The 26446-nt window shown below is 40.1% G+C and overlaps 1 protein-coding gene across 4 annotated transcripts; it reads left to right on the top strand.

Annotated features, from left to right (window-relative positions):
• Nucleotides 1–1120: 1120 nt before the first annotated feature.
• Nucleotides 1121–26081, top strand: RFX8 (regulatory factor X8). Of its 4 annotated transcripts, XM_059839530.1 has the most exons (14): nucleotides 1121–1334; nucleotides 1798–1884; nucleotides 6236–6286; nucleotides 7747–7810; nucleotides 8840–8974; nucleotides 9054–9131; nucleotides 9652–9765; nucleotides 10422–10572; nucleotides 11576–11634; nucleotides 14759–14915; nucleotides 16453–16547; nucleotides 17704–17818; nucleotides 21675–21962; nucleotides 25728–26081. In XM_059839530.1, exons 1-14 carry the CDS (start codon nucleotides 1306–1308, stop codon nucleotides 25772–25774), a joined length of 1470 nt encoding a protein of 489 aa, XP_059695513.1. In that variant the 5' UTR covers nucleotides 1121–1305; the 3' UTR covers nucleotides 25775–26081. The 4 variants fall into 4 exon arrangements, with proteins under 4 accessions (XP_059695513.1, XP_059695512.1, XP_059695511.1 ...); XM_059839529.1 differs by having other exon boundaries at nucleotides 7750–7810; nucleotides 21675–26081; XM_059839528.1 differs by having other exon boundaries at nucleotides 21675–26081.
• Nucleotides 26082–26446: the final 365 nt, after the last annotated feature.

Here is a 26446-nt window from a genome sequence, read left to right as displayed (position 1 = left end):
AAAAAAAATTCCTACCTGGGAGAGGTAATCTTTTAAATTGTTTAGTCTTGGATCCACAAATGCCTGATTGAGTTTAGTTCAACAGTTACCATTTGAGAGGAATGTAAGAGCAGGTATTAGCCTGGAAATTATGAGAAGCAAACAAAGTGATTAAAGGCAAAAAAGTGTGCCAGATACATTTTTGCATCTTTGAATGAATTTGCCAAGTATCTCTAATTTTCTGTTTGTTTATACAGCTAATTCAGTTAGTCTTCCCAGGCCTGGTGACAAGAAAGCGAACCACAGCAGGGAGTATCAGGTATTGGGTTTTTGTCCTTTCTTTGAAAATGTTATTTATAACTATTCTAATAAAATTTTAAAGTGGCTGACTTCTCAGCCCCAGCACTGTAATATGGCAGATGAATTGTTGGTTGCAAGTCTGTAACACAACCCAACATCCAGAGTCATTCATGGTGTAACCAAGGACATTAAAATAGAGTTAATTCCATGAAAACCACCACATCAGATCTGTTTTGGTACGGCATGAATTCCAGATTGCCCTGCTTTTTAAAAGACCTTAGTGCTCCAATTTGTATTGGCTATTAACAGCATGGTTTGCATGAAGCATCTGCCAGACATCACAGCCTTACTGGGAGCTCTTCAGACACTGCATCTCTAGGCCAGGAAAGACTGGCTCTGGGATGCACAGGGGTGGTGATTAATGATTAATGATTAATGATCAATGATTAATGTCTATGCTGTGCTTTTTGTCCTTGCACACATCCATGAGTGACCCAGCACATACTGATGGTCAATGGGAATACTGTACAGTTTCAAACCATTTAAATCAGACAACTTCAGGTCCTCCTCCTAAACGTCCTTTCTTTTCCCTTTCCCCTCTTCTAGAGCACAGAGAGTTTGGTGCTTTTTCATATCCAAAGTTATACTTGCACACTGAATATCCAGACTAGGAAAAAGGATGTTTTAAGCTCATTGAGGCTGAATAATTTTACGAGCACTTTGTGTAGCTGTCAAGTATGGGCTTTGAGAACAACATGCCCTGACTTGTCTCCACAAGTCTGGACTTGCTATCAGCTTGAGCCAGGAGATCCTTTTTTTTGGGAATGCCTCTCCTCAGCCACTCCTTGGCTCCTGCTCACAGCAGACAGGATTTGGGATGGTGTTTGGTGGCCTCCATGCTCTCCCTTCCCACCAGCAGAAGGTTACCTGCTCCTGGCTGCAGGTGCCCCAAAGCAGGGCACGGCTCCCCCGGCTCCTGCTGGCCCAGCCTGGGGGGAGCCAGCTGGCAGCACCCTGGCAGCAGAGATGGTGGCTCTGTTTCTCACCGAGCTCAGGTAAATCTTACAGAGGGTCTGGCAGTTTGCTTGAGTTTTAGCTTGCCATGACACTGATGGGCCATCCAGTCACTGGGCTGCTGTACATGGCCAAGGAACAGCTGCACTAAGTCCTTCAAATTCCGTGGGGATATGGGGACCTCTGCCTGCTAAGAGTCTGTTTCCTGACTTCACTAACTGTCCTGTACAAATCTGAGGCACTCCACTCACTGGCATAAGTTTTATTTCATTTAGAAGAGGGTATCATTGCAGGACAAAAACTGTTAAAGGGAGTTTGGAAAAAGTTTGTGTAATTTTTTTCTGTTTGGGAAAATAAACATTCAACAGAATTTAAAAAAGAAATATCGCTTTTTCTACTTGATCTTTTCTTGATTAAACAGTATGATCATCTGCTTTCAAAAGGGGATTATGAATTTGCTGACTTGTTGAAAAGCATACAGTTAATATTTCTTTAATTTTCTAGATATCATTATGATGGAATAGCTATCAAGAAGGAGTCTTCCTTTTATGCACGTTTTTGCTGTCTTCTGTATGAACAAAATTATCTCAGGTTTGTTCTTAAAAATGTTTTAATCAAAAAATATCACATGACTGTCTATATATTTTCTGTCCATGAAAATCTATAAATCTTCTGTTGAACACTGACAGTAGCATTTGATTTTTCTTCTCATTATAAACACTATAAAAGTGCTGTGCCATTAAGTGCTGTGCCCTAATAGGCAAGCTGCATTTTGGAAACACACTGCCTAATTAGACTTACAAAAATTGGACGTTTTAGCCACGTAGATCTTAAGAGCAGGAACTCATGCTGAACCTAAAAGAAGAGCTTAATATGTTAAGACTCTAAATGGGAGCTCAAAAAAAAAAAGAAAAAACATATTGGAATGGCTTCTTGACATTCTATCACCTTCCTCATTAAACAGTAGGCTGGAGAAATGTATTACAGTATAAATGATTGTGCTGTTTTGAAGGGTCCTACACACAATCTTGTTATCTGGGTTTTCACTGCTTGAAACTACTTCAAAAATACTTCATTCACTTGGTTTTAAAATATCAGATTTTAAAATCACCTCTTGTAAGAAAACATCAATAAGAAAATGTGTAAGACAAATAAAAATGGATTGCAAAACTTAAAAGCCTAAAATCCTAAAATGAATGTAAGATACTGTGGTAGGTTAAAGGGTAGACAGGAGCATGTTGTGGGCAGGAGAGGAAGAATTCTCATGGTTGAGCTCATGGTGCAGATAAACAAACTACAGGCTTGAATTTCTTCCCCACCCCCCCCAAAAAAAAAAAAAACCACAAAGAAAAGAAAAAAATGCTGCCATTCTGCAGCAGTTTAGCAGTTTTACTCTCCTTTATACTGGAGAAAGAATTAGATCTAGTCTATGCCTTGGACTTTGAAGACCAGATTTGTATCCTCATTCTCTTACAGTCTTGTACATTAGTTTAGTGTGTATATGGGTAAATTCTGTAATTAGGTTTTCATCCTTATATCTGGAGATATATCATTATTCTGTGGCATGAATGCTAGGGGCATGCAAGTCAGTCTATAAGGACCCAGATATCTGGTGATGCTGAAAGTGTTTCAGTGATATTTTGTATAATATTTACTTAATTGTGGGCATGCATTGGAAGAACATGGAAAAATTACACCCATAGGTTTGTTGCCTTTCTTCACAGGTTTTATGGCAGGTAATGTTGCAGAAGTCCATAGAGAGACAAGGATAAATGTTGGGACAGGACAGAGGATCAGGTTCTGTAGATGATGGACTGGCGGTCTGTAGTTGTGAGACTAAACAAATTATTCATAGGAAATTTGAGGCTGGTTTCCCATGTCACGCTTACTGAAGGGATATCCTTCCCTTCCTCTGTACCCAGTACACCCAGAACAGGCCTAAGGTTTCACATCCACAATGCAGAAAGGTCTTGTCCACTGTTTAAGGGATATTGCAGGTCTCTGGCTAAGTTTCTGCTGGTCTTTCCTTTTCAGGGAAAGAAAGGTGTTTCCCGGCAGCATCACTTAATAATGGCAATTTTGATTGGCATAAATAGAAAGCTGATTGCTCTGATCATGTGCGAGCTGAGAGAGAACAGAATGATTTGAATTGTTGCTCTTTTTTTCCTCCCAGTGTAGAAACATGAGGGAAAAAATGATAAAGTAGGAGGAACCCGAGAAGCAATGTTAGCTGAATTTGGGGCAGGTGCAGAAAGGACTTTAGCCGCTGCTGGGAGACAGACACCCCACATCTGCCAGCATAGCTTCTGTCTTTGTCCCTCCTCATGGAAATGAGCCATCTCCTCTGTGGGCTGGGGAGCACCCTGTAGGTCATGTTCACCACAGGGGAGCTGCTGCCCTGGCTACTCCAGGCCTCCCTCCTTCTCCACCAGCTGCAGAGGTGCCTGCCAGACACTACTAAAAACTGTGTTTAATTTGACCAATGCAAGGAATAGGATGTGCATTCCAGGGAAAGGACTGGCATCAACCAGCCACCTACGGATCTTGATCTTGGTTCTTAAGATAAACACCTGTCCTATTGAGAAAAGGCTGAGAGTTGGCTTTCCTCAGCCTGGAGAAGAGAAGGCTCCAGGGAGACCTTAAAGAACCTTCCAGTACCTAAAGGGAGCCAACAGGAGAGCTGGGGAAAGACTTTGTACTGGAAAAGGGTAGCTTTGATGGGATATTAGGAAGAAATTCTTTACAGTGAGGGTGGTGTGGTGCTGGGACAGGTTGCCCAGAGAAGCTGTGGATCTCCGTCCTTGGAATTGTTCAAGGCCAGGCTGGATGAGGCTCTGAGCAACCTGCTCTAGTGGAAGGTGTCCCTGCCCTTTGCAGTTGGACTGGATAATCCTTAACAGTCCCTTACAAACCAAACTACTCCATGATTCTGTAACTATTCAGATTAAAAAAAAAAAATCAAAATATAAAGATCATATTTAGACAAAGATCATATTTCTAGCTGCAGTAGAAAAATCTCTTAACTACAAAATTATCTTGTCTGATGCTTCCTTCATTAAAGACAATTTTAAGAAGACACTAAAATGTTGAGGCAAACTAGACAGCTGAAATTAGAACAGCTTCCAGTCTAAATTCAGCTACATGTCCCTGTCCCAAGCCAACATGCAGGCCCACAACACCTGGGCAGATGGGTGTCACAATTACTTCTTAGTATCTCATATAGCACAGCAGGAGAAAACAGAGAGAAAGCAATAGAAAAGCACAAAATGCAGCCAGAGAAGGATGAGTAGCACGACTCTGAAAGAAATAATTAGGTCACATACTAAAAAAGCATCTGCTTCAACCAAATAAGTGAGTTAGTTTCCATTTGTGTGGAGTTTTGTAAATTTTTTGCAATTAAGTAATGGAGGAAATAGCTCATCTTTGCTGTCCTATCAGTAGGGTTCAGTACTTTTTGAAATCGCCATTAATTCTTCATGATCCAGTAAAACTGATAAAACCAGCAGTAGAAAAGTCTAGACTGTTTTTTACTTTAAAAAAACTGAAATTTTGAGAAAGTAATTAAAACTTGGTGATTCTTTTACCTGCAAGAAGAAATTGCATTCTCATAGAAGTAATCATATGTGTAAACACAGCAGGGTGTTTGACCTATAATGTCAATTTTTGAGAGTGTATTTGTGTGGAAATTTCCAACTCAGAGTGAAGACGATTTATAATGTAGCATTTCGGTGCAGTCCAGTGCCAGTCTGCTGTCCAGACCCCTCTAATGGGATAACTTCTCTGGCTTGTTGCCACTTCCCTCAGGCAGAGGCTGGGGAAATCTGTTTCAGTGGTGAAGGTGTCCTAAATAGCTACTGCGCCCTCCCATGCCTGAATAAAATCCAGCATGCAGATGCTTTTTCTGTCACACCTACCAGAGAGGAAAGGGCATCCCTGATCCCAGCTGAGAGACCACAGCATCCATCAGCCTGTGGGCTGGCTAGGAAAAGCATGGCTCCAAAACTGTGGACTCTTTGTAATCACTGCAAAGGATATTTCTTGACCATGATAGCCAGCAAGTGACATGGTGCTGGTACTGAGGAACTGGGCTGCTGAAGGATCTGGCAGCCTGGGAGCTGTGCTTGTGGGTCTCACAGAAATGGCAATAAGATTATGATGGTTTGCCTTTAAATACAAAGAAGGTGTTTGCATGTTGATGGTGGGTGGGACCTCGGATGTGTCAGGGTTGGAACATATCCACATAAGGGGGGATGAGGATGGTCTCACACAGCACCTGTGATTCATTTAGAAATCCTCAATGCTTTGAAGATATGTGTACCACTGCTCTGGTGATGGTGCTATGAAAATAGTGTAAATACATGCAGCTGTAGTCAATGAGGTCTGCAAATGTATTACAGACATGAGGGAATATATTATTTACTGATTTGTATTACAACAGAATGTGTTCCCTCTTGGAATGGGAGCCTTGAGGACAAGCTCCCCTTAAAATGGTACCTGGTCTGGCTCAGAGTACAGCAGTGTTTAAAAAATGTCATTGAATTCTGGTTCTGTAAGAGCTGTTTTTTTGATTCTAGTAATAGGCAAGGTTTAGGCTCCTGACTGGCCAGTGAAGCAAATGTTTTTTCATAAAAAAAAATTTTTTCATTAAAAAAAATTTATTTTGCTTCTAGCAAATTAACTTCTCTAATCTCTGTGTAATCTGACAGTCAATAGCATGCACATTCATCACCTTCCCTTCTTTCATTTTTCTTCTTCCCATTTGCATCTCTGTTATTCCTTATTTCATCCCCATTGTTGTATTTCCCATTTTAGCTTTAGCTCCCACACCATAACATCGCCCAAACTCTGCAAGAGAGATGGTGAAACTCCTTGTGATTTTTTTGTCTCCCATTTTCTCCTTCTCCCACCCACCTCCTCTTTTGTGTGTTCTGTCTTTACCCAGGCACTGCTCTCCGGGGGAAGTGAGCATCTCTGATGTGCAGCCAAGCACCAGGTGAGTCCCAGCCCCCCGCGGTAACAGTGGGAGGGCACAGAACTGTTTGTTAGTGTTCCATGGGGGTTTGCACTTAACCTGCACCGAGCTCCTGGCTGGCTGCTGGGGCACAGAGGACTCCTTGTCTGTCCTGGGTGTCCCTGTGTCAGGGGAGTGGGGAGCCAGGCTGCCGAGGGAACCAAGGCACTGGGGGCGAGCCATGCTGATACGTGTTGCCATAGTAGCAGCAGCAGAAGATACAGCTGGCCGCCTTCTCAGGGAGAGCAGGAGCTGGAAAATACTCATTAATTTTATTTCACAGGCTTTAGAAATCTTCAGGAAGGACCTTTTTTGAAAGAAGTGTTATGAAACCTCTCTACTTGCATGTGTTTGCTTTGTCCAGTCACCACTTCTAAAATGTTTGGGCAAAAGAGTCACCAGTTCTACCAAACATACTCAGCATGAATGTTGTGCCCTGTTGGGCAGCCAAAGTGGTTGTTTTGCTGGAGCACAGCCTTCATGGCACAGAGTCGGGCAGAGGGAAAGGTGGCAAGGGCCAGTCCTGTGGATGGCAGAGAGTGGAGAGGGAGCATTTTCAGTGGCTGGAGTTTACAGGAGAATAAGTTGTTACATTTTGTCCTCTGTCCCTTCAGGGTGTATGGTGGTACCCTGGTTTGTAATGCATCACAGCAGTGAAACCCAGCAGCCAGGTTCTGATTAGACAGCCTGCCACCCTTCCAGCCAGCCAAGTCCAGCAGGACCCTTGAGTTTGAAATGCTTTCATAGACAGTGAGCAGGTGTCAGCAGCAGATGGAGGCTTGACTGGAGACATCCATTTTTTGCAGCATATCCCTTTTACTAGCAACATTGCCTCTCCCTCTGCTACCATCAGCCTCAACAAAACAGGCAGGGAGAGAGCTAGGAGAAAGTACAGCAAGAAAGCAGCCTGTTGTGCCTGCTTTCAGCAACAAGCCAGTGGTCAAGCCTTCGCAGGCCTAGGTAAATTCTGACTGTGTGGAACACCATGGCCAACTTGAAAAGCAAATGGGAAGCAGTCAGAAACAAAATGCCATCTAAGCTCAGATGTGATGATGCAGAAAATGTAATAACTGTGAAACCTATGCAGAAGGTTTTATTGTTTTTATTTGTAATAGTTATTACCATTCCAAACAAACTGTAACTAGAAATACAAACCCGTGGCTCTGGTGCAAGTAGTTCAAAGACATTGCACTGTAATATGGTCAATTGTCATTAAAATGAAGGTTTCAGTTTAATCTTAAAATTCAGAAGTTGGTCCCAGATTTGTTAGAAAATCATGGGATTACAAATGACAGGAAAGGGAGCGGGGTTTGTTTCCCAAATACAATTCTCCAGTCTAGTGTAGTCTATCCAGTTTGAGCTCATTTTCTTACTAAATACAGAATGAATCAGTGAGCTTTTGAATGTTTGTTTGGTTTTTTCTGTTATTTATTTTATCACAGCAGAAGTTCCTGGAGTTCTGAAAATGCAGCTGATTACAAGAAGAATAGACAAAAAAAAGGAACAGTGAGTTTCAGATACATTAGACATAACTAAATGTCTATCTGTGTGTTTAATTACTGCTTCTATCTAATATGTTCTGATGAAATACAGCCAGCCCATCTTCCTCAAAATAATCTTGGTCTGTGTAATCTCACTACATGCTTAGTTCCCTTACTCCTATTTCATCCATTAGCTAAATATTTTTGTTGTCTTAATGTCAGCTCAAATAATTTTTTCTGCACTGAGGGCAGAAATTGTGGCTGACAGATCAGGTTTTGAATATTAGGGGAGTTAGTGGGGCACAGCCTTCCCTGCCTGAGGCCCACAGTAGCAGACCCTCATGCTGTTGAGACAGTGGCTTTCCAACATGTCACTTCTTACTCAACCATGACAGCAGCATGCTCAGAGTTTATTGTCACGAGAAGTATTTAAATACTAGGAAATTATTAAGAAAAAAGAGCAGAATCCCTGCCCACAGAAAAGGGCAGATGCAAAACTAACCTGTGGCAGTTCTCCCCTCAGCAAGCTGTCATGGGATGACCTGACACCAGGCTTGTTGGATGTCTGCCAGCAGAGCATGAGCAACAAATTTTGTGGACCAAAGTGAGGAAAGAATGAGAGGCTGGATGTGTGACTTACTTCCACCGAGTGCTCGGGTGCAGTAATGAGTGCTGTGACAATGACAACCAGTGGGAAATGTCCTGTCATCCCCACAGCACAGCCAGCTATCTGCAGCCTTATGCAGAGGGTTACAAGTGTGACACTAGTGCTATAGAAAATATATATGGAAGATATGTATAGCATTAAATATTTACTGGTTTTGAAAAGAAATACATGTACAGTTTAGGATTTAAACATTTAGGCAGCCCTTCTTGCTTTTTTCACCCACCCCTATTTTCTAAAAATAGACCAGCATTTCTCTAAAGAAATACATCTTATTATAAAATCATGTCCTACAACTTCAAGAAAATACGTAACACCTTTAACCAAACTGACAAAGTAATTGCAATCTTTTCTTTTTTAATTGTCCAAAATAAATTCTGATGCATCAAGAGTAAGAATTTGCAGTATTATCCATCTGTCATTTATCTGAAGACTGAACAAGAGACATTTCATTACCTTTCTCCTGATTTCAACCAGTTCTTCTTTGGAGAACAAGCACAAAGTGAGACATACCCCTATGAACTGGTACGTTGAAAGTACATGGCCATAAAACAAGTTAGCTCTTTTCCTGTGAGATCATTTTGTACCCTCTTTTTGGTAACAGATTGCACTGCTTGCCAATGACTACTACAACTATTGTCAAGTTATTTTACAAATGGTGAGAGAGACCAAGCTTGACAAGGTATGCTTTTTCTTTAATAACATTTACTCTGACAACAGCAAACAGCTGAAGGGCAAAATTGTGTCTGTGTGTCTTAATTACTTGATGGTTTCAGCCAAGGTAGATGATGATTTACGGACAAAAGGATTCAGTCAAGTTATTTTAAAACTCTGAGTTAACACAACATGCTCCAAGAATCTGAGTTTGTACATATATCCTGAGCCCTCCTGGTGCATCAATAAGTCTGAGCTGAGCACATTACAATAGCCATGGATACGTATCTTTAACTACATCCTCATATCCATGGCACAATTCTTTGTTTCTTTCCTCTTTTGTACACTGCCTGGTGAGGTTCAGCTTGTTGCTGCTTCCCCAGCACGCTTCCACTTACACTGGAGGCCAGCCAGGATGGGCCCAGGCAAAGAGCCCATCTCCATGGTCTTTCCTTTGCTTCTGTGCCTGTGTGTTGTCTTACTGAATCATACTTCACATTCCACAAGTGTAAAATCAGTGAAAATTCATAAAGGGCTTTGTGTGACAGGTGGAAGATTGTATCATGTCATTCTGGACATCTCTGCAGCCTGAAAGAATAGAACTGATGTGCCTGCCAGATGTGTGCCAGCTGTTAAAAAGCTATGATAGGTATCTATTCAAGGTACTGCACACACATTTCCTTGTTGTAGTTATGCTATTATGCGTTTGTGTCTTTTTGGTAGCTCTAAGGAGAAAGGCCCTCTTTTTCTTTTGTGCTGTACAATGGGATTTTTGTTTATTCCTCAACTCTTATCTTTCAGCTTCTTCTGAGACAGCCCGGTATGGGTTTTGGTTTTGAAAGGAGACAGTAGAATTTGGGATGGCTTTCATTTTTCTCTTATATATTAATTTGACACTTCCTAATATCAGTGGAGTGTGCTGTTATAAATGTGGTCTGTGGTTCTGGCATGAGGTTATGTGACTGAAATTTCAACTGATGATGATTTTCCAGATTATGAGAGTTACTTTTCCTTTGAGAACACTACTGCATTTCTCAGTGATCTTCCACATAGAAATATGCAGTTTTTCTGGTAAAAATAATTTGCTTCTTATTTCCAGCAGGTCATTAAGTATTGTCTAGAAATTAATTCAGGTAGCAACATTTACTCTTAGGATCTTTGTCCTTCACTAGAAAGTTAGCTTAGCTCTTGCTTGATTGAAAGAAAAAAATGTTTTTCTTTACACTTACATTTAAATTATCAATATAACTTTATTTCATGCTGCTGTAAATATCTGTGGTACACCAGTCAAGTGCAGCAGCATGAATTTGTATTCTAGGAATTGGAGAACATTCTACTTCCTGACTTCCTGGAGGAGGTGCCTGCACAGCACATAGACTCAATCAGATCATTCAGTGAAAATGTTAAATGTTGGATGCTTAATCCATTGGGAGGTTTCCCATTACAGCTCCAAACATCCAAGTCTAATGGTAGGTTTGAGTAGGAGAGATATTTTCAAAAATAATCTTTGGTTAAACTGGAGAGAAGATTGTATTAGAAAACTCTTAAGTTATTTTAAAATAATTTAGCTGATGTAACAGTGATAGTAGCAACAATTAGAGTTAGTTGGGATATAGTTAAAAATAAATGGTCTTGCATAATGTGTGAGAACAAACTTAAGCCAAAAGTATTCCCAATTCATGGTAAATTGAAATGTACTTAAATTGAAATGTACTTAAATCCTTTTACAGATCTGTCTCTTGCTATGATTGCTTTGGCCGTGTAGATGACCAATAATATGCAGCATGCCCTCTGAAACTCAGATATTATTGTGTCTCTTCCTCTTACAAGTGGCTCTATGCTGATAAATTAATTAATGGCTGTAGCAGTCCAATATAAAAGGAAAAAAGCCATAGTCCCATAGGGAAAATATGACTGACATTAGAAGACAATTGGAAAAAATCTGTTCTCTACAAAGCTGTGGTATATGTGTGTGCTCATAAATATCTACACACATACACATATTTATACCTAAAACATTGTGTTGCTCAGTTGATCATTGAGTGAAGACCAACTCCACAGAGCTAAAGCAGGGCTGCTGAGTAGGCAAAAGTTTGTGTTAGGATTCATATGCTCAGTGTTGTGGACAGACTTAATTTTGGCATTTCTTACATTTGAATGCTTGACAGAGAATTAATTAGGAAGTATTAAATGAAAATAAGAAAATATTGAAAGACTTTCTCCTGCACATCAGGGATTAATAGATTCACAGTGAAGGAAGTGAGGTGAGCTGGGCAGCTTCTCCTTGCAAGTTTTGATGCAAGGGTCCCCAGCCCATCCCATAATGCTGGCTCAGTGCCCCTGCTGTGCCCTCCATCACCCTCCAAATCTCCCCTAGGGAACTACTTTCTAACTTAAAATATGTCTTCATTAATGTATTTCAGACTGTAAAATATTAATGATGTGAAACATCTGCCTCTTCTTCTTTAACAGAAGCTAAAGAGTTTGTAAAAAGGCTCAGGAGACAGACAGACCTTTGCAACATGGTCAAGGTATGTTCCAGAATTCATGAAAAAAAAGAGCCAGGAATCTCATTCCTGTGAGCTGTTTGCACTGTTTTTGACGTGCTCCATTGGAGAACAAGTGCAGAATCATGGATGTTAACTGTACACCGACCATGTCATGCTCACACTCTTACCCATCTCTTCCCTCACTGTTAAGCATGCTGAGGGGACATTTTCCTCACTCTGGATTCTTTTGAAAGCCTCTGAGATGTAGTTGATGGTAGCCCATGGAGAGGAGAACACAGTAGTTGGAAGGGTCAGATGACAGTTTCCAGTATCTTTGCCCATCCATGCCAGAGTCAGTCGAGAGCACAAGCTGGAGCATGCCTTCAATCGGTGCCCCTGGATCCTCCCAGATCCTTGGGTTTTGAGGTGGTCTGAGCCATAGCAGCAAAAGGAAGGTCACAAATAGGGAAGAAAGCAAAAGAGAGCAGGGGATATATTCGCTCCTTCAAACATGTACAAGATTTTCCCAACATGCCCTCTGATTTGAATCGTTACTCAGGTGGAAGAAGGGAAGCAAGGAGAAAACAAGTCAGGGAGGAAAGGAGGGATGGGAGGAACTGCAGCTTCTTGGACCATTAAATGTAGCTTTTCTTTATGGGAAAACTTCATCACCAGCAGCACACAAAACACTCCTTCCTCTTACTTAAAAAAAAAAAAAGGGTAAAAAATAAGAAGCACAGACGTGCCTAAGGGCACCTACCCACACAGAAAGCTGACTTCTGTGAAGTACTGAGCACTCACAGTTTCCACTAACTGCAGCAGTCCTTGGAGATACCAATACCTGAAAATTTCCGCTTTATGTGCTTCTGTATAGGTCTTCTTATGGATTGAAAGCATGATCCAGCAAGATCATGAGTGTCACCTATTCCCAAACACTTGCATTTGATTTGCATACTTCAAATCATTCTTCTTGTTTTCAAGCCATGATGTCAAAGGGCTGGTTGTGGCTCTTTCAGTATTCCTTCCTTATTCTTAATGTGTGGAAAAGCTGCAGTCAAAACTGGATTTACACCCTCAATATTTAGGGCAAGAGAATTTGAGCAATTGGGGGAAATTCTCTAGGAGAAGCATTTGGGTGCTCTACATCCCTTTTATACTGTTTAACCCACACAAATTGAACACAGCAGACCAGAGAATCAGGGTTGAATCTATACTTCTAGCTCTCACAAATAAAAGTTGTTTGTACCTTCTCTAGAGCCTCTTCAAAACACAAGGGAAAAGTAAAAGAGTTTTACTGTACTTGAGATTTTGGGGTAGTGAGTTCCAAGGTTTAATTATTTGTTGTATGAAAAAATACTTTCTTTCATTATTTTAAAATTTCTACCCTTCTTCAAGCAATTCTTCACACAAACCTGCATCACATCCTGCCTCAGTTATTTCTCTCTGAAGGTCATCTCATCTTCTCACACAGGAGTAATTTGATATTTCTAATCAACCTTCTCAGTTTTCTGTATAAAATGCGTCTGGAATTTCAACTAAAGACTGATGGTCAGAGCAGGCAAGAGTGCTCCTGATGAGAAATGCTACAGAGGCACTGTGCAGCTGCAACCTCTGATCACTGTAACCACATCATTCCTTGTAGAGCACTTCACAATAATTCGGCCATCTGGTGAGAAAGTAAGAACAATTTTGGCAGGGTCGACATTCAAAAGAAAAAAGGTAACTTTCCCACCATGTGTAGATAAAGCAGGCTGACAGCTGCTGCTACCTGGACATGTAGAAATAATTAGAGCATAAAAAGGTGCAAATTCCCTGTGAGAAAAGAATGTGAATGTGATGCTTGTAATTTTCTGGGGCTGATTCCTGCCTCTGGTAAGTTGTATTTGAATGTTGAGAGGGCTGGCTCTCAGTCAATTTGGAGAATCGTGTTTAGTATAGTGAAATCCAATGGCTGGAGGGATCAGTACAAAGTGTTGGGGTGTGGAGTCAGGTATCAGCAGCCTACTGAAGGTGCTGCCCTGGTAGTTCCCAGCCTTTGGGTCATGTATTCTTTTTGCAGGCTCTTTTTCTGTCCCTGAAAGCTCCAAGTCAAATAAGAAAAATGCCCCTGTCTTTAACTTTTATGAAGGAGATTGCTAAGTGAGAATCAGATTGAGTTTGGTATTTTTAAAAAGTTAGGAGAGTGATGAAAAATAGCTGTATTGATAATTTTTGCAAAGAAATGGTCAGCTGCGTACGTTGCTGCTTGTGGGGTCATGTTAAGCTCCTAGTGAATGGGATTTGTTAAAACATGTATGAATCCTGGAGTTTTCTGGAATTTCACAAAACATATTTTTCCTCTGAAAAGCCCAACTGGACAAGGGTTAATCACAGAAAAGCCTGAAGTCCAAAAAAGGCTTTATGATCTTATTGATTTCTGTATGAAATACTAAACATATTTGTTAACTAAATTAATGGATTAAGATTTAGTTTCCTTGACTGTTTTCATTGTTTCATCAAGAATCTTAAGGAATATTGTGTGATATTAGCAACTAATTTAAAAAGTTAAGAGATTATGATAAATGTTAGCCTGAAAATTGTTTGCAATATCTCTGTAATACTTTTTGAGACAAATATGAAGACAGATTCATCCCCAAATGACTCATAAGCAGATAAATGGGATAAAATACCAACTAATAATGTTTTAACTAATACCATATTTCTAATGTTATTTTTGCTCTCTCAAAGGCTTGAGCAATTTGAGAAAACTTGCAACAATTAAATTGCAACATAAATAAAGGACAGATAACACTGAAGGAAAGTCATCCCTGATACACCATTCCATGCTTTAGACAAAATATCATTATTTAGTGTAATTATAATAACTCTAGACAAAGCCAATTGCCCAGGCAATTGCCCAGATAATTCAAATATGTTAGCCTTGTCTGCTCCATCACAGACAACACAGACCATCATTGAAAAGGACATCTCCCAGAACAACACTCTCTTGAAGACAACTTCAGATTTATCTCCTTTGATCCTATACCCCCCCACACCCCCAATTTGGAGCTGGTCATATGAAGTCTAGTATTGAATAAGGGAAGCTTTCCTTTTTCAGTTCCCTTATTTGGCTGAGTTAAGGGCTTGAGAAAATGAAAGGCATTAACTGTTTTTTTATTCTGTCCAGACAGTAAGGGCACTCTTGAACAACAACAGCACAGTCACTGTTCTGCGATCAGGCTTGCATGCCATCTTCAATGAGAAATCTCTGGATGTGACCAAAGACCTCTTTCAAGAGAAGTTTAGGAATACAAAGAAGCGGCAGAAAAACATACAATTGAAATGTAATTAATTGTTGCTATTTATTGTATTTATTGTCTTTCCTCTTAAGCACTAGGTTGTCATTGTTAAAGGTCCAGCATTTCCTCTTGTTTATTCATGACATCTGCCTTACTGGGAATTACACTCTTCCTGTAACCTGAAGGGCTAGAAAAGAGGCAATAAAATTGAGAATCGAGCATGAGGTAATATCCTCCTAACTTTAAAGTTCAAGAGTTAAAGGCCTTTGGTTCTGACTCTCCTGAAGTTTTTTGTGACAGCAGGAGTGAGATTTGTGTTACTGAATTATGTATTTCCTAGAAGAAGGTTGACAAGCAGGGATATTTTTTCACGGCTTCTTTTGACAGGAAAGATGTTTTCAATCATTGCATATTCCTCTGTTATTACCTAAAGCACACAAAATCATTTCTTGTGGCCAGATTTTAAAATACTGTATGCTGAACTGGACAAGGCGTTTTAGTTTTGGCATCCTTTTGTTGTATTGTGGTCTGTGGGATCAATGTTGTGCTGCAAACAATAAAATACATAGTTTGTGTGCAGCTGTGACATAATGATTTGACAGATTAATGAAAAGGAATAGAACAGCAACCTAACTTTTAGATTAATTGTCTGTCATTAAAAATATTAGGAAGAGACAGGCAAGTTGGACTAGGCTGTGCACAGAACGAACTGGGGGAACCTCAGCTCTTTGTTCCTGGTCCATCACCGACTCATGCACTGACAAGGGATTGGTCACAGACTTTCTGTGACTGCTTTCAGTAGGAGTAATAACTTGCCTGCTTCACAGAACCATCAGGAGAACCATTTCAATTATATATACATACATACTAAACCCAAAACCACTGCACAGAACAATAATTACATTTTTCCATTATATTATCGATGTTCTTAGTCTTCCTAAGGTGGATTTATTGAATTCTCTGTTTTCATTGCTTTTCCAAACTGTCATCTATAACAAGCAAGGTTTCACTGAACTTATCCATATGCTTTCTTGAAGGAAAAGGTCTCAATTAGATGGGTATAAATCCAGGGAAGTGCAATTTACCTTTTGGCATTGGGTGGTAGATGCCAAACTTTTGGGGGAACAATTGCACTGATATGTGGCAGCATTATTCATATTTCTGTTGGTCTACAGAATATTCTGCATTTTCTCCTTTGTATTAAATTTTTTCCCCCTCCAACAGCGAGACCAAGATTTTTTTTCTCAATCACATAAAATCTCAGATAAATAAGTTAGTATTGCCTCTAACCAAATTCCAGCTTTCTCACTGGAACTGCTTTTTTCTTGCCACCTTTGCCATGATTACTAGGTCGGTGCAGTTAAGCTGGAAATGGAAATACATATGAATGCTGACTGATTTCAAAGTAGGGTACTATTCCTCACTTTAAAAATGCTATATTAATCAAAATGCTAGAAACAGATGTCTCAATCTATTTTAAGGTAAAGATAAAAGAAAAAAAAAAAAAAGCTTAAAACTGCAGAAACAAACCAAAAGGCAGACCAATCACTTCAAGTAATGATCTCCCTTCTGTATTTCACAGGTTTGAAGAACTTCATTTCTTCACTGACAACTACCACAGATATTCGGGATCTCCTGAGCTGTTTGTCTTCAGATCTCCAGACTTTTGTTATTAAGGTATAAAATTATTAATTTCAGCATAGAAGGAGTGATCACATCATTTATCCTGCTCCATGCTGACTGTCACTAGTCTGCAGGAGGTACATTGCACGCGAACAACCTGACCAGACTGCAGATTTGCATAAATACAATTTATGCATGCTGTGGAAAAGGGGAAAATTAATTGACATACAAAAATTCCATCTGTGCAAACAACTGCAAGCATATTTCTGTGCCCATATCCACTCTAGTGGTTTCAGTATCTGCTCTGATTTCATATACACATATTATCATGGCCCCTAATAAACCAAAATTCGGAAGTAACATGCTGGTATAAATGAAGAACACTTCATGGTTCCTTACATCCTTGTTTCACCAAGCTGTTGACTTTTAGCAAGTACTAAGACCTTCTAGTAGAAAGTCTCTAGCTCTTGTGAAAGATTCAAGTGTGACCATCCTCACACATGCACTTTTCAATAGATTGCCAACTCTTCCACCCCTCTACCTTCACTGACTCACAATTTGTGTCACGGTGTTGGTACTGCTGCATTTGGTTGGTTACCATAACATTAACTTGGGTTTGGGTGGTACTTCGTGTTTGGGGTTTTTTCTCCTTTCTGAAGAGGCAGAGTAAACTGTGTTTCCTTGGCTTAATTATTTACTCTTATTTTTTTCTTTTTAAATAAAGAATAGTACTTTGCAATTGTGTAGTGCCTCCATCTTACATAAGCCTCAACTACATGATGGGATGGTATAGAGAAGATGGAGAGGGACTTTTCCTGGGGGTTCACAGTTATAGGCCATAAGGCAATAGACACAAGTTGCAGCAAAGAAAATTTCCAATAAATACAAAGATAAAAAATTACCATTAGAATAGTTAAGCATAGGAAGAGGTTACCAGGAAGGTCTGTAGAATCTTTATCCAGGAGATATTCAGAACTTGGCTGGACAAGGCCTGAACTAAGCTGGCCATGCTTTGGACATCAGAATAGGTAATATCCAAAGATGTCTTTCAACCTAAGACATTTTAGGATTCTAATAGAAAAAAATACTTGTTGCTTCCTTCACCTTTGTATGCAGTTTGTACAGGGAAAATGGGAAAATGGTCTGACACACAGAAAGGAATTCTTTTAACCAACTTTATCATAAACCAATTTTTTTTCTTTCTCTGCAGCCGAGCAAGAGTAAAGAGGCATTTAAAGAGCAGGCATCAGATTTCATGTTGAAATGGAACCTCCTACTGAGCAATGTAGGCAAGATTCTGACCATCAACAGGACAGACAGTTTTGGTAAATAGGATCTTTGTGACTCCAATTTGATATGCCCCATTTTGACCTGAGATGGCAGAGGCAACAGATCCAAAAGTACCTAAAGGGGGCAATGAGGGCTGGTGATGTGACAGGACAATTGGGGAATGGCTTCAAACTGAAAGAGAGCAGGTTATAGACTGGATATTAGGAAGGAATTCTTTACTGTGAGGGTGGTGAAGCATCAGAACAGATTGCACAGAGAAGCTGAGGATGCCTCATCACTGGAAGTATTCAAGGCCAGGTTGGATGGGGCTTTGAGCAACCTCTGGAAAGTGCATGGCCGGGGGTTGGCACTAGATGGTCTCTAAGGTCCCTGCCAATCCAAACTGCTCTGCACTTCTGTGATTCTATGATTTTAACTGACATGAATGCATGCAACATTTAACAGGGGCATCTCTTCTCCAACTCCTTTCCTTTTATCACCATTCTTCTGGTGATGTGACTAGACAAGTCAGGGAAATGAAATGATTAGGTTTTGACCAAACCAGTTCTCTGGGCAAAACTCTAAGATGAGCATAAGAGAGGAGAGTAGGAGCACGCAGCTGTAGATGGCAGGAAAGCTGGGACTCCCTCTTTTGGCAGAAGTTGTACTTTGTGGGGAAACAGGGAACAGCAGCCTGAGGTGAGAGCCTCTGCTCTCCCTCCGTACAAGAGCTGCACACCACAGCAAAATGCTTTGCTGGAGATCTGGGGCCACTAATATTCCAAACCATAAGCATTCCAGACATCTCAAGTGATAGCTCTGAGTCCTCCAGGTTCTTTCTGTGTAATACAGCCAGAGCAGAGCCACTCCAATAACTAGTTGCCAAAAAAGCAGCTAGTTCCTCTGACAACAGATATATGCTCCTCTTACTTAATGTCTTACAGAGACCTAAGTTCTTGCCTAGCCAGAAGCACACCTGTTGAAGGTATTGAACTGACTGAAAAGTAGCCTGAAAATAGCCTAAAAAAACTGACTGGAAATTAGCTGGGTTATTTTTCTTTCCATCTTAGGGCTCTAAGGCACTTAGGGCTCTGAGCTCAAACATCAAATCCATCATACACCAGTGCAAGGTGGGAGAAGGGAAGGAGCTGTGCAGTTGTGTTCACTCAAAGAGGCTTGAAGTGATACAAACGTGTCTTAAATCAGTCCAATCTCTACCCTAAGTGCCTTTCTCTTCACTTGTAACACCTTGCAAAGGTGCCATTTCTGCAGAAATGGACTGTCTCCTGTGAGTTGTCTCCTGTGAGTTGCATCTAATCCCAAACTGTATTAACTGCCTTCTAGATTTTCAAAGGAGCATCTTCATATTTTTAATTCTTCTGTTGGATGCAACTTCATACAAATAGCCAAAGTAAATCCCATTATTTTCTTTGAAATGCCCCTTCAAAACCATGCTTTCATGTGTTTGCTATAAATAGATAACAAAGGGATATGTCAAAGTTGTTGCCTTTTGTGTTCTTCAGTATTCTTATCCCATTAATGCCTGTGCTTGTGCATGTATGAACACACTCTTCTTCTGCATCAAGCTGCTGCCTTTTGCCTTCTGTGTACTTGTAAACTGTCTGGAGCAGTATGGGGTTCGGCTGTCTGTCTCTGCCCCCACACACACTCAGGATGGCTCTTGCTCGCTGGGCCTCAAAAGATGAGTCTGGACGCTAGGTTTTTTTGGTCTTCAGAATTGTTTATTATTTCTTATCTATAAAGTCCTGCCCGAAGGATCTGACCAGCACGGCAGCCAAAGGCACTCTGCCCACCCCCAAGGCAGTCACATCTTTTATAACAAAAACTACGTATATCATATTTACCTTTTGTCCCCAATACCTATCATCTTCGTCACTAAGTACACCCTCATCCCAGACCAATCCCCAAATGCCAACACCACTGCAGAAGATGGAAGACAGGAAGAAGAAGGAAGAGCCTGGTGGCACGCCCTGATTCCTCCATCTTGTCTCTACAAGCCCCTTGTACCAAAACCCCAAAATTTGTGATTCACCCTATAATGATATCTTCTCTTCACCATTTACACCTGAGTGATTCTCACAGGTTCCATTTCCTCATACATCGGTGGCACATCCCTAGATGGATCAAAATCAGGCCACCAAGTGCTTTTGGCAACATTCCAAGACTCCTGAGCCCCCCCCCAAGGGTTCTCTGGGTAGCTCTGGACATCAGGAGTGATGTGCTGAGCTCCCACAGAGCAGGATCAGAGTTTTGTTCTGTGTCTGCAGGGAACATAACACAGTAGGGTCCCTCGTCCATCAGCTGCTGCATTACAGTAAAATAATCAGTCCTTTCTCCAGAGGAGTTCTGCACAAAACTCTCCAATGTTCTATGCAGTATTTTTGGCAATGAATAAATTGAGAATGCATTCCAAGAACTGCACTGGAAGTATAATGTTTATTGAAAACCCCCATGAAGATGAAATCCTCTTCTCTCTTTCCACCACAAGAAGAGTTTAATGAATTGCCTCCCTGTTCTGCAGTTGTGTCGATGGATGGGATACAATGGATGGAGCACATCTCTTGGTCTGCTGAAACTTCGTTAAACTAATTACAAATTACATTTTCACCCATTTTATGACAGTTTTCCTACTATACTTCAATAACACTAAAATTGAATTTATTTCAAATATGAGAGGGTTAAAAATATTTTTTAATATTTTGCCATGATACTTCAATAATGTGGTCATTATTATCTTTCTTTACTCCTTAAGATGTTGTATTTGATCTATCAATGTCCCTTTTTTTTTTTCTTTTTTTGCATGTTTCTATTCCTTTAGGACACTGAGTTATAGCAGACAGGCTGAAGCAGTTCTGTTAACAAGCCATCTGGTGTAAAAGTTCTGTACTTGGGAACACTGCTTTCCAGAAATGTCTTGCATCTCAGCATTTCTTCAAAATATGAACTATGTAGCATCCATACTGAGGAAACACAATTACCTGGGGAAATGTGTGTCATGTTAATCCATAACCAAAACAAATCTTACTTCTGGCTTGACCTCTTGCCTTCTAGCTTGCCACATCCAGCAGACATAATACACTGGCATAATCACACCTCCCAATTTAGGATTGACTTTCACCCTTTTCCAGCCCAGCCTCCACTTGGGTGATGCCCAAGTGAGATCAGAGGAGCCCTGTTAGAAACACTCTTGAACTACTATTAACAAATCAATATAGTTTCAATTCCAACTGTAAAAATCCCTTTCCTTGTTCCATAGGTAAACAAGCACTTCCTCCTACTTTCCTAGTTTAAAGATCCTCAAAAGGATGAACAGCAGAGCAGCAGCTTCTTAGACACATATGACATCAAAAGAGAGCATTTTTCATTTTTAAAGCTCTGTAAATTGTGGTCATTAATATAAATTGTGATGTCTCCTTGTTGATGTCCATATAAACTAGTTTGTGGGATGCAGAGCTTAATGAATTCCTACACAGATTTATGGCATGGAAGATCTACTTTTTACTGTAAGGGCTTTCAACCAAGGTGTGATTCAAAAGTCAATGGCTTCAGTGAGTCCTTTTTGGCTTTTATCACTTATGGTCCAAGCTGCAAGGTGGGCCATTTAATGTCACAGATACAACACACACAGATGTCTGTAGGAGGTTTTGCTTGGGAAGAGGTGGAATGATTTATCTGTCTGAGGGGAGAATGGGGATAAGATGTGGCTATTGATAAGCCTTGTCATAGAAGTGAGTGGGGAGGAGGAACTTGAACAGGAAAGTGAAGTAAGTACTGTTTGAGGAGTTCTAGTCCATTACTTTGACTAGCCTATTACTATAATGAAAGAACACATCCTAAAGATACGCAAATGAAGAGGTTGTCATAATTATCTTTGCTTTTTTTTAAACCTAGGATCCTGGCTTTTGTTGAATATGCTACTTGTTGATTTTGCGGCTCACATTTTCCAGTCCTATATAGAAGAGGAGAAGGAAGAAGGAAATGCCTTGGTTGCAAAGCAAAACGAGGTCCCTGTTCTTTGTGTTTATGAGCCCAGCCATCTCTCAGCCTGTTTTGCTGAGGAGGAGCCTCAAGCCAATGCTCCACAGACAGCTCTTGTGATGCAGAACCAGAATAACTTCGGATTAAGCAATGCTTTCCAGAGTTCTGAGTTGTTTGGTGAACACAGCCACTGTCAGCAAGGTGAAATTAACATGAACGTAAAAGAAAATTATGGGGAAAATGTTATAATTTGGGCAAATTAGGACAGATTGGGAGGTGTGTGGCTGACTGGGGTATTTTCTGCATGTAAAGTAGAACTAATGAAATCCAGGTTTGCATGGAGCTGTGTCCAATGTCACTGAAACCTCAACTCACTAAGCATCCTCCATATCCTGCCCCCACCCCACAGTGATATCACTGGATTGTAAGCTCAACATCACCCACCTCCCCAGCACCACAGGTTCCTCATTCTTTCCTTAGGTTTCCAGCAGACATCATTTGATTCCCCAAATGTTGTCCAAGGAAGAGCAGTGCTGTTCTGGTGGGCTGGGAGCAGGCCATGGGCTAGCTGACAGACTGCATGTGTTTATCAATCAAAAAAGAGAAGGCACAGTGTGGTCTTTCCTCACTTTTGGAAGCACTGAGAGGCTCTCTTCCCTCCAGTAAGCTGTTACTTTTATCAAAAGATATGAAATATCTTCAGAAATATGAAATCCTTGATTTTCTTGCAGTCAGTCCAATGCTCCAAACTTATTAGCATAAGGTGTGACATACAGGTAGAAATCAAGATAGACTCTAAGTCTTCTAGAATACAAGGCTAAAATACAAGAACACATGGGAATATGGATCAAACCTCTGTGGTTAATGCAAGTGATGAATTAGATATTCAGCTGTTTTCATATTTCTCTTCCATGCAGTAAGAGCAGACAACATTGTGTTTTCCAGAAAACTGTGAAAGAAAAATGTTAATGGCCAAAACTCACAGAGAAAATTAGGTGTTTGGGGTGACACTACTATAGTTATTTTATTCCCAAGAGGTATTCATTTTTCATACACCAGCACAGGAGTGGAAATTGACTGTTTTAAAAAATCTTTATTAATTACAAGGCCCTGTAAGGGACCCAATTTTTCTTAAAGTATGCTAAGACTAGCTCAGCAAAGAAAATTGGAGGGGAGAAAGCAGTCACACAGAGGACAAACCAAGAATGATTTATATGTGTGATGGGCATGTTTGACAGCTTTTGTTATTTTTCAAATGTAAAATAAAGACCATCCTGCCATACCACCTTTATGTCACAATGTAAACTGTGCTGGCTGCTGACAATTTGCAAGAGAGCTCTAAATCAGTGATGGTCAGAAATGAGGAAATGAGCCACCAGAAATTTTATTCGGTACCTGCCCGTTTCCTGTGCTCTTCACTGTGCTGCCTTTTGTATGTCCCATGCCCATTGCAATGCTTTTTGCAGGGGTCATCAGACAAGGGCTTGACCCAGGTTTGACCTTTGGAAGTGATGTGCTTATAAATATGTATTTGAATATGTTTTGAATTTTTGTACCTGATCACAAGAACAGAGCAAGGCTGATTAGAGAGAGGGATGAGGAATCATCCCTTTCAGAATAAGAGGGGAAGAGTGTAAAATGTGAAATAAGGAGTATGAGGACTTGGGAGAAGGTGTGGATGAGGGAAGGACACAGTGAATGACTGAGAAAGTGTAGAAGTTTAGACATCAAATAACCCAACAGATGATGGATTCTACCAGTCCATGTGCAAGATGCTATAACTGGGATGAAAAAGATATTCTAGCAAGCACTTGTTATGTTGTGGTTCAAGTGCTTACAGTTTGTGATGGAGTCAAAAAACTTGAACCTGCAGCTCAAAAGGGTTCAGGAGCTGTGAGAGAGTGAGTGAGCACTTTTACCTGCTCATGTTCTTCAGATGGATGGTGCTCCCACCTTGACCTTTGCAGATTCTTTCTTTTGTATATCCACACTGATGCCACGGGTTGCTGAAAAGCAGAGCTGCCAAAGCATCTCTATCACCCACTGCTTTGTTTGTATTGCCATCTCTGTAGTTCCTCTGACAAGATTTCCATTGCATGAGGATTTTTGTTCTGTGACTTTTGACCACCAAAAATCATCATCATGCTTCCAAGGACCCATCTGTCCCTGCTCTTGACTAATCCCCCTTTGGCCATAGCCCATTCTGTTGGGTATCTCAGCAGCCATAGCAGCATCCACCAGCCACACTGCTGTTTCCTGGACCACATTTCTGCTGCCTGACATATTGCTCAGGTTTATTTCATAATTTTTGCTTTTAATTCCTTCACCTTAGGCAGGCTTGGCAGCTTTCTGTAACCCAGAGCTTTTCATCAGTTCCCATCCTCCACTCCATCCATTGCCAGCATCACCCAACCTCCGTAGTTTTTAATCTTGCTCCACAAGTCATTTCTATGCCTTCTCTACAGCCTGTTATGCTGTGGAAAAAAAAAAAAAAATTCTCTTAATCACACCTCCCCGCTCAGCTCATTGAAATTAGTGCTAACCACTTGGTCTTGCTACAAAACCCTGGAAAAATATGAGGGAAGACTGGTAACACGAATCAGAAAAGAATCTCCCTGATATCAGCAGCACCAATATGTGTGGCTTAGCAGATCCCTTCTTGGTCTTTTAGTTGTCACCTCTATTCTTCCTCTTCCTTCTCCATCTGTTTCTAGTCTTCCATTCCTAGTTGATGCTGAATATAAATTAGACTCCTCAGCAGGGAGACCATCTTTTCCTATTTATTATGAACAGCGCAGTACATTTATGAATCTTATCTTTAAATATAGTTTGAATCATTAATACATAGAGTTAATAAATAGAGTTAATAGTTTTGCAAACAGAATACATTCCAGGTTGGTGGGATCTCCCAGGGAAAACACTGGTTTTATGTGAATAAAAACGTAGAGGGCAGGGGGCAAGAGAGTAGAAGATTGGTACACACTGGCTTAGCAGGGAAGTGTGGCAGATGAAATGTTATAGAGCCAAACACACATAGTATGAAATCAAAATTGATGAAGCTGGTGGCAGTAACAGAGATGCTCTGAACAAGCCATAATCTATTAAAGTGCTGTTCAGAGAGAATTGGTCAGATCTTTATTCCTTATCACGGAGCTTGCAGTTGCTTTCTCTCAGCATGAATAGCATTTTTTTTTTCATCTAGAAAATCTCATTCTAGGTTTCTGCTTTTTTTTCTCTTGTTACAAATTAAAATCCTATTAAGCAGCACACCTGCAGTGGGTTCGTCTGCAGAGCACTGTGCTGTAGCTTTTAATCCAATTCCACACCTTCCTAACATACAATATACTGCAAATCAGGGCACGAAGATACTGAGGGTATGCTATTCCTAGCTCTGTTGGCAGAGAGCAAATCAAACCCTTTGGTTTGTTAAAAAGGGAGAAAAAATAGGACATAGTTAACTACTTGACTTGTAGGAATGGTAAGTGTTCATCTGAGTGGTCTGTATAAACCAGGATACGGAGATCAAGTGAAATCATTAACTAAAATGATCAAAAAATGAGAGCAGAAACATGACCCTGCTTGAATTTGGTGTCAAAACTTCTTCTGACTTTAAGAAAGCCAGAATTTCAGCATGAAAAAGCAGTCCCCATCAGGAGAGAGGCTGAGACTGTGTGTCAGCTGTAAACCCTTCTATTCATTTTCAAAACAAATAAAGTGTGAGAAGTGTGAATGATGTATTCAAAGGGGATATGCCCTTCTGTCAGACCTTTGCCATCCTATGATGAACCCCAATGTGTGCTTCCTCTAGTGGGGTTTATTTGATGTAAAATAAGGCTGGATATCTATAAAATACCTCAGGTTCAGCAAGTAAGAATAGGGAAGACTTTTTTGTTCAATGAAGGGAGAAACAAATGATTTACAACTCCTACAGTCAAAACATTTCCATGTTTCTTTTCTAATTTTCAGCACATCCAGATAATTTAGGAAGAGAAAATTATTATATCATGTACTAAGTTGGATCTTCAAGTTGGAAAGGAAACATTTCTTACTCAAAAAGATGAAATGATATTTCTTTGCCTCCAATGAACAGCAAATCTTCAGAGAAAAGCATCCTGGCTGTAGCATTCTATATGATATGCCATTCTTACTTTTTGATAAAAGTTTAAGAAATACTGTTTTCATTCTCTTACACTAAAGAGCTTTCTTTTTTTTTTTTTTTTTAATAAGGAATGCAAAACTGGGCTAGCAATGCAATTATTTTAAGTTGTCATGTGATTTGATTTGGATTATTTGAATAAATCTTCAGAAGATAAAGGTGAAGTACTCGTGGCTTGATTTTATGTATTTCTTGTATATTTCTATCATCAGTAAAGCTGAAGACCTACCTGAGGTAATCATGGTAAATTATCTGGAAGCTACATCATAAATGAATGACTTTGTTAATGCTGCTTTGTGTCTACATGTTTAATTTAAAATTTATATTCATTGAACATATATATAGCACTAATTCCTGTCTTAAGAAATTCCTGCTTTGTTTACCATTTCTGCAGGATACGAGAGTCAGTATCTCACATATAATTCTATTAACCAAAATAAAATAGGCTGTATATAATGTTACTATTTTATTATGTTCAAAACTAGGTTGTTTGGGCTTGCTCTGTAAGTAGAGTACAAGCAAAGGCATT

The sequence above is a fragment of the Haemorhous mexicanus genome, chromosome 2 (assembly GCF_027477595.1).
Source record: "Haemorhous mexicanus isolate bHaeMex1 chromosome 2, bHaeMex1.pri, whole genome shotgun sequence".
Lineage (NCBI taxonomy): Eukaryota > Metazoa > Chordata > Aves > Passeriformes > Fringillidae > Haemorhous > Haemorhous mexicanus.
This window is presented reverse-complemented; position numbering and strand designations above follow the sequence as displayed.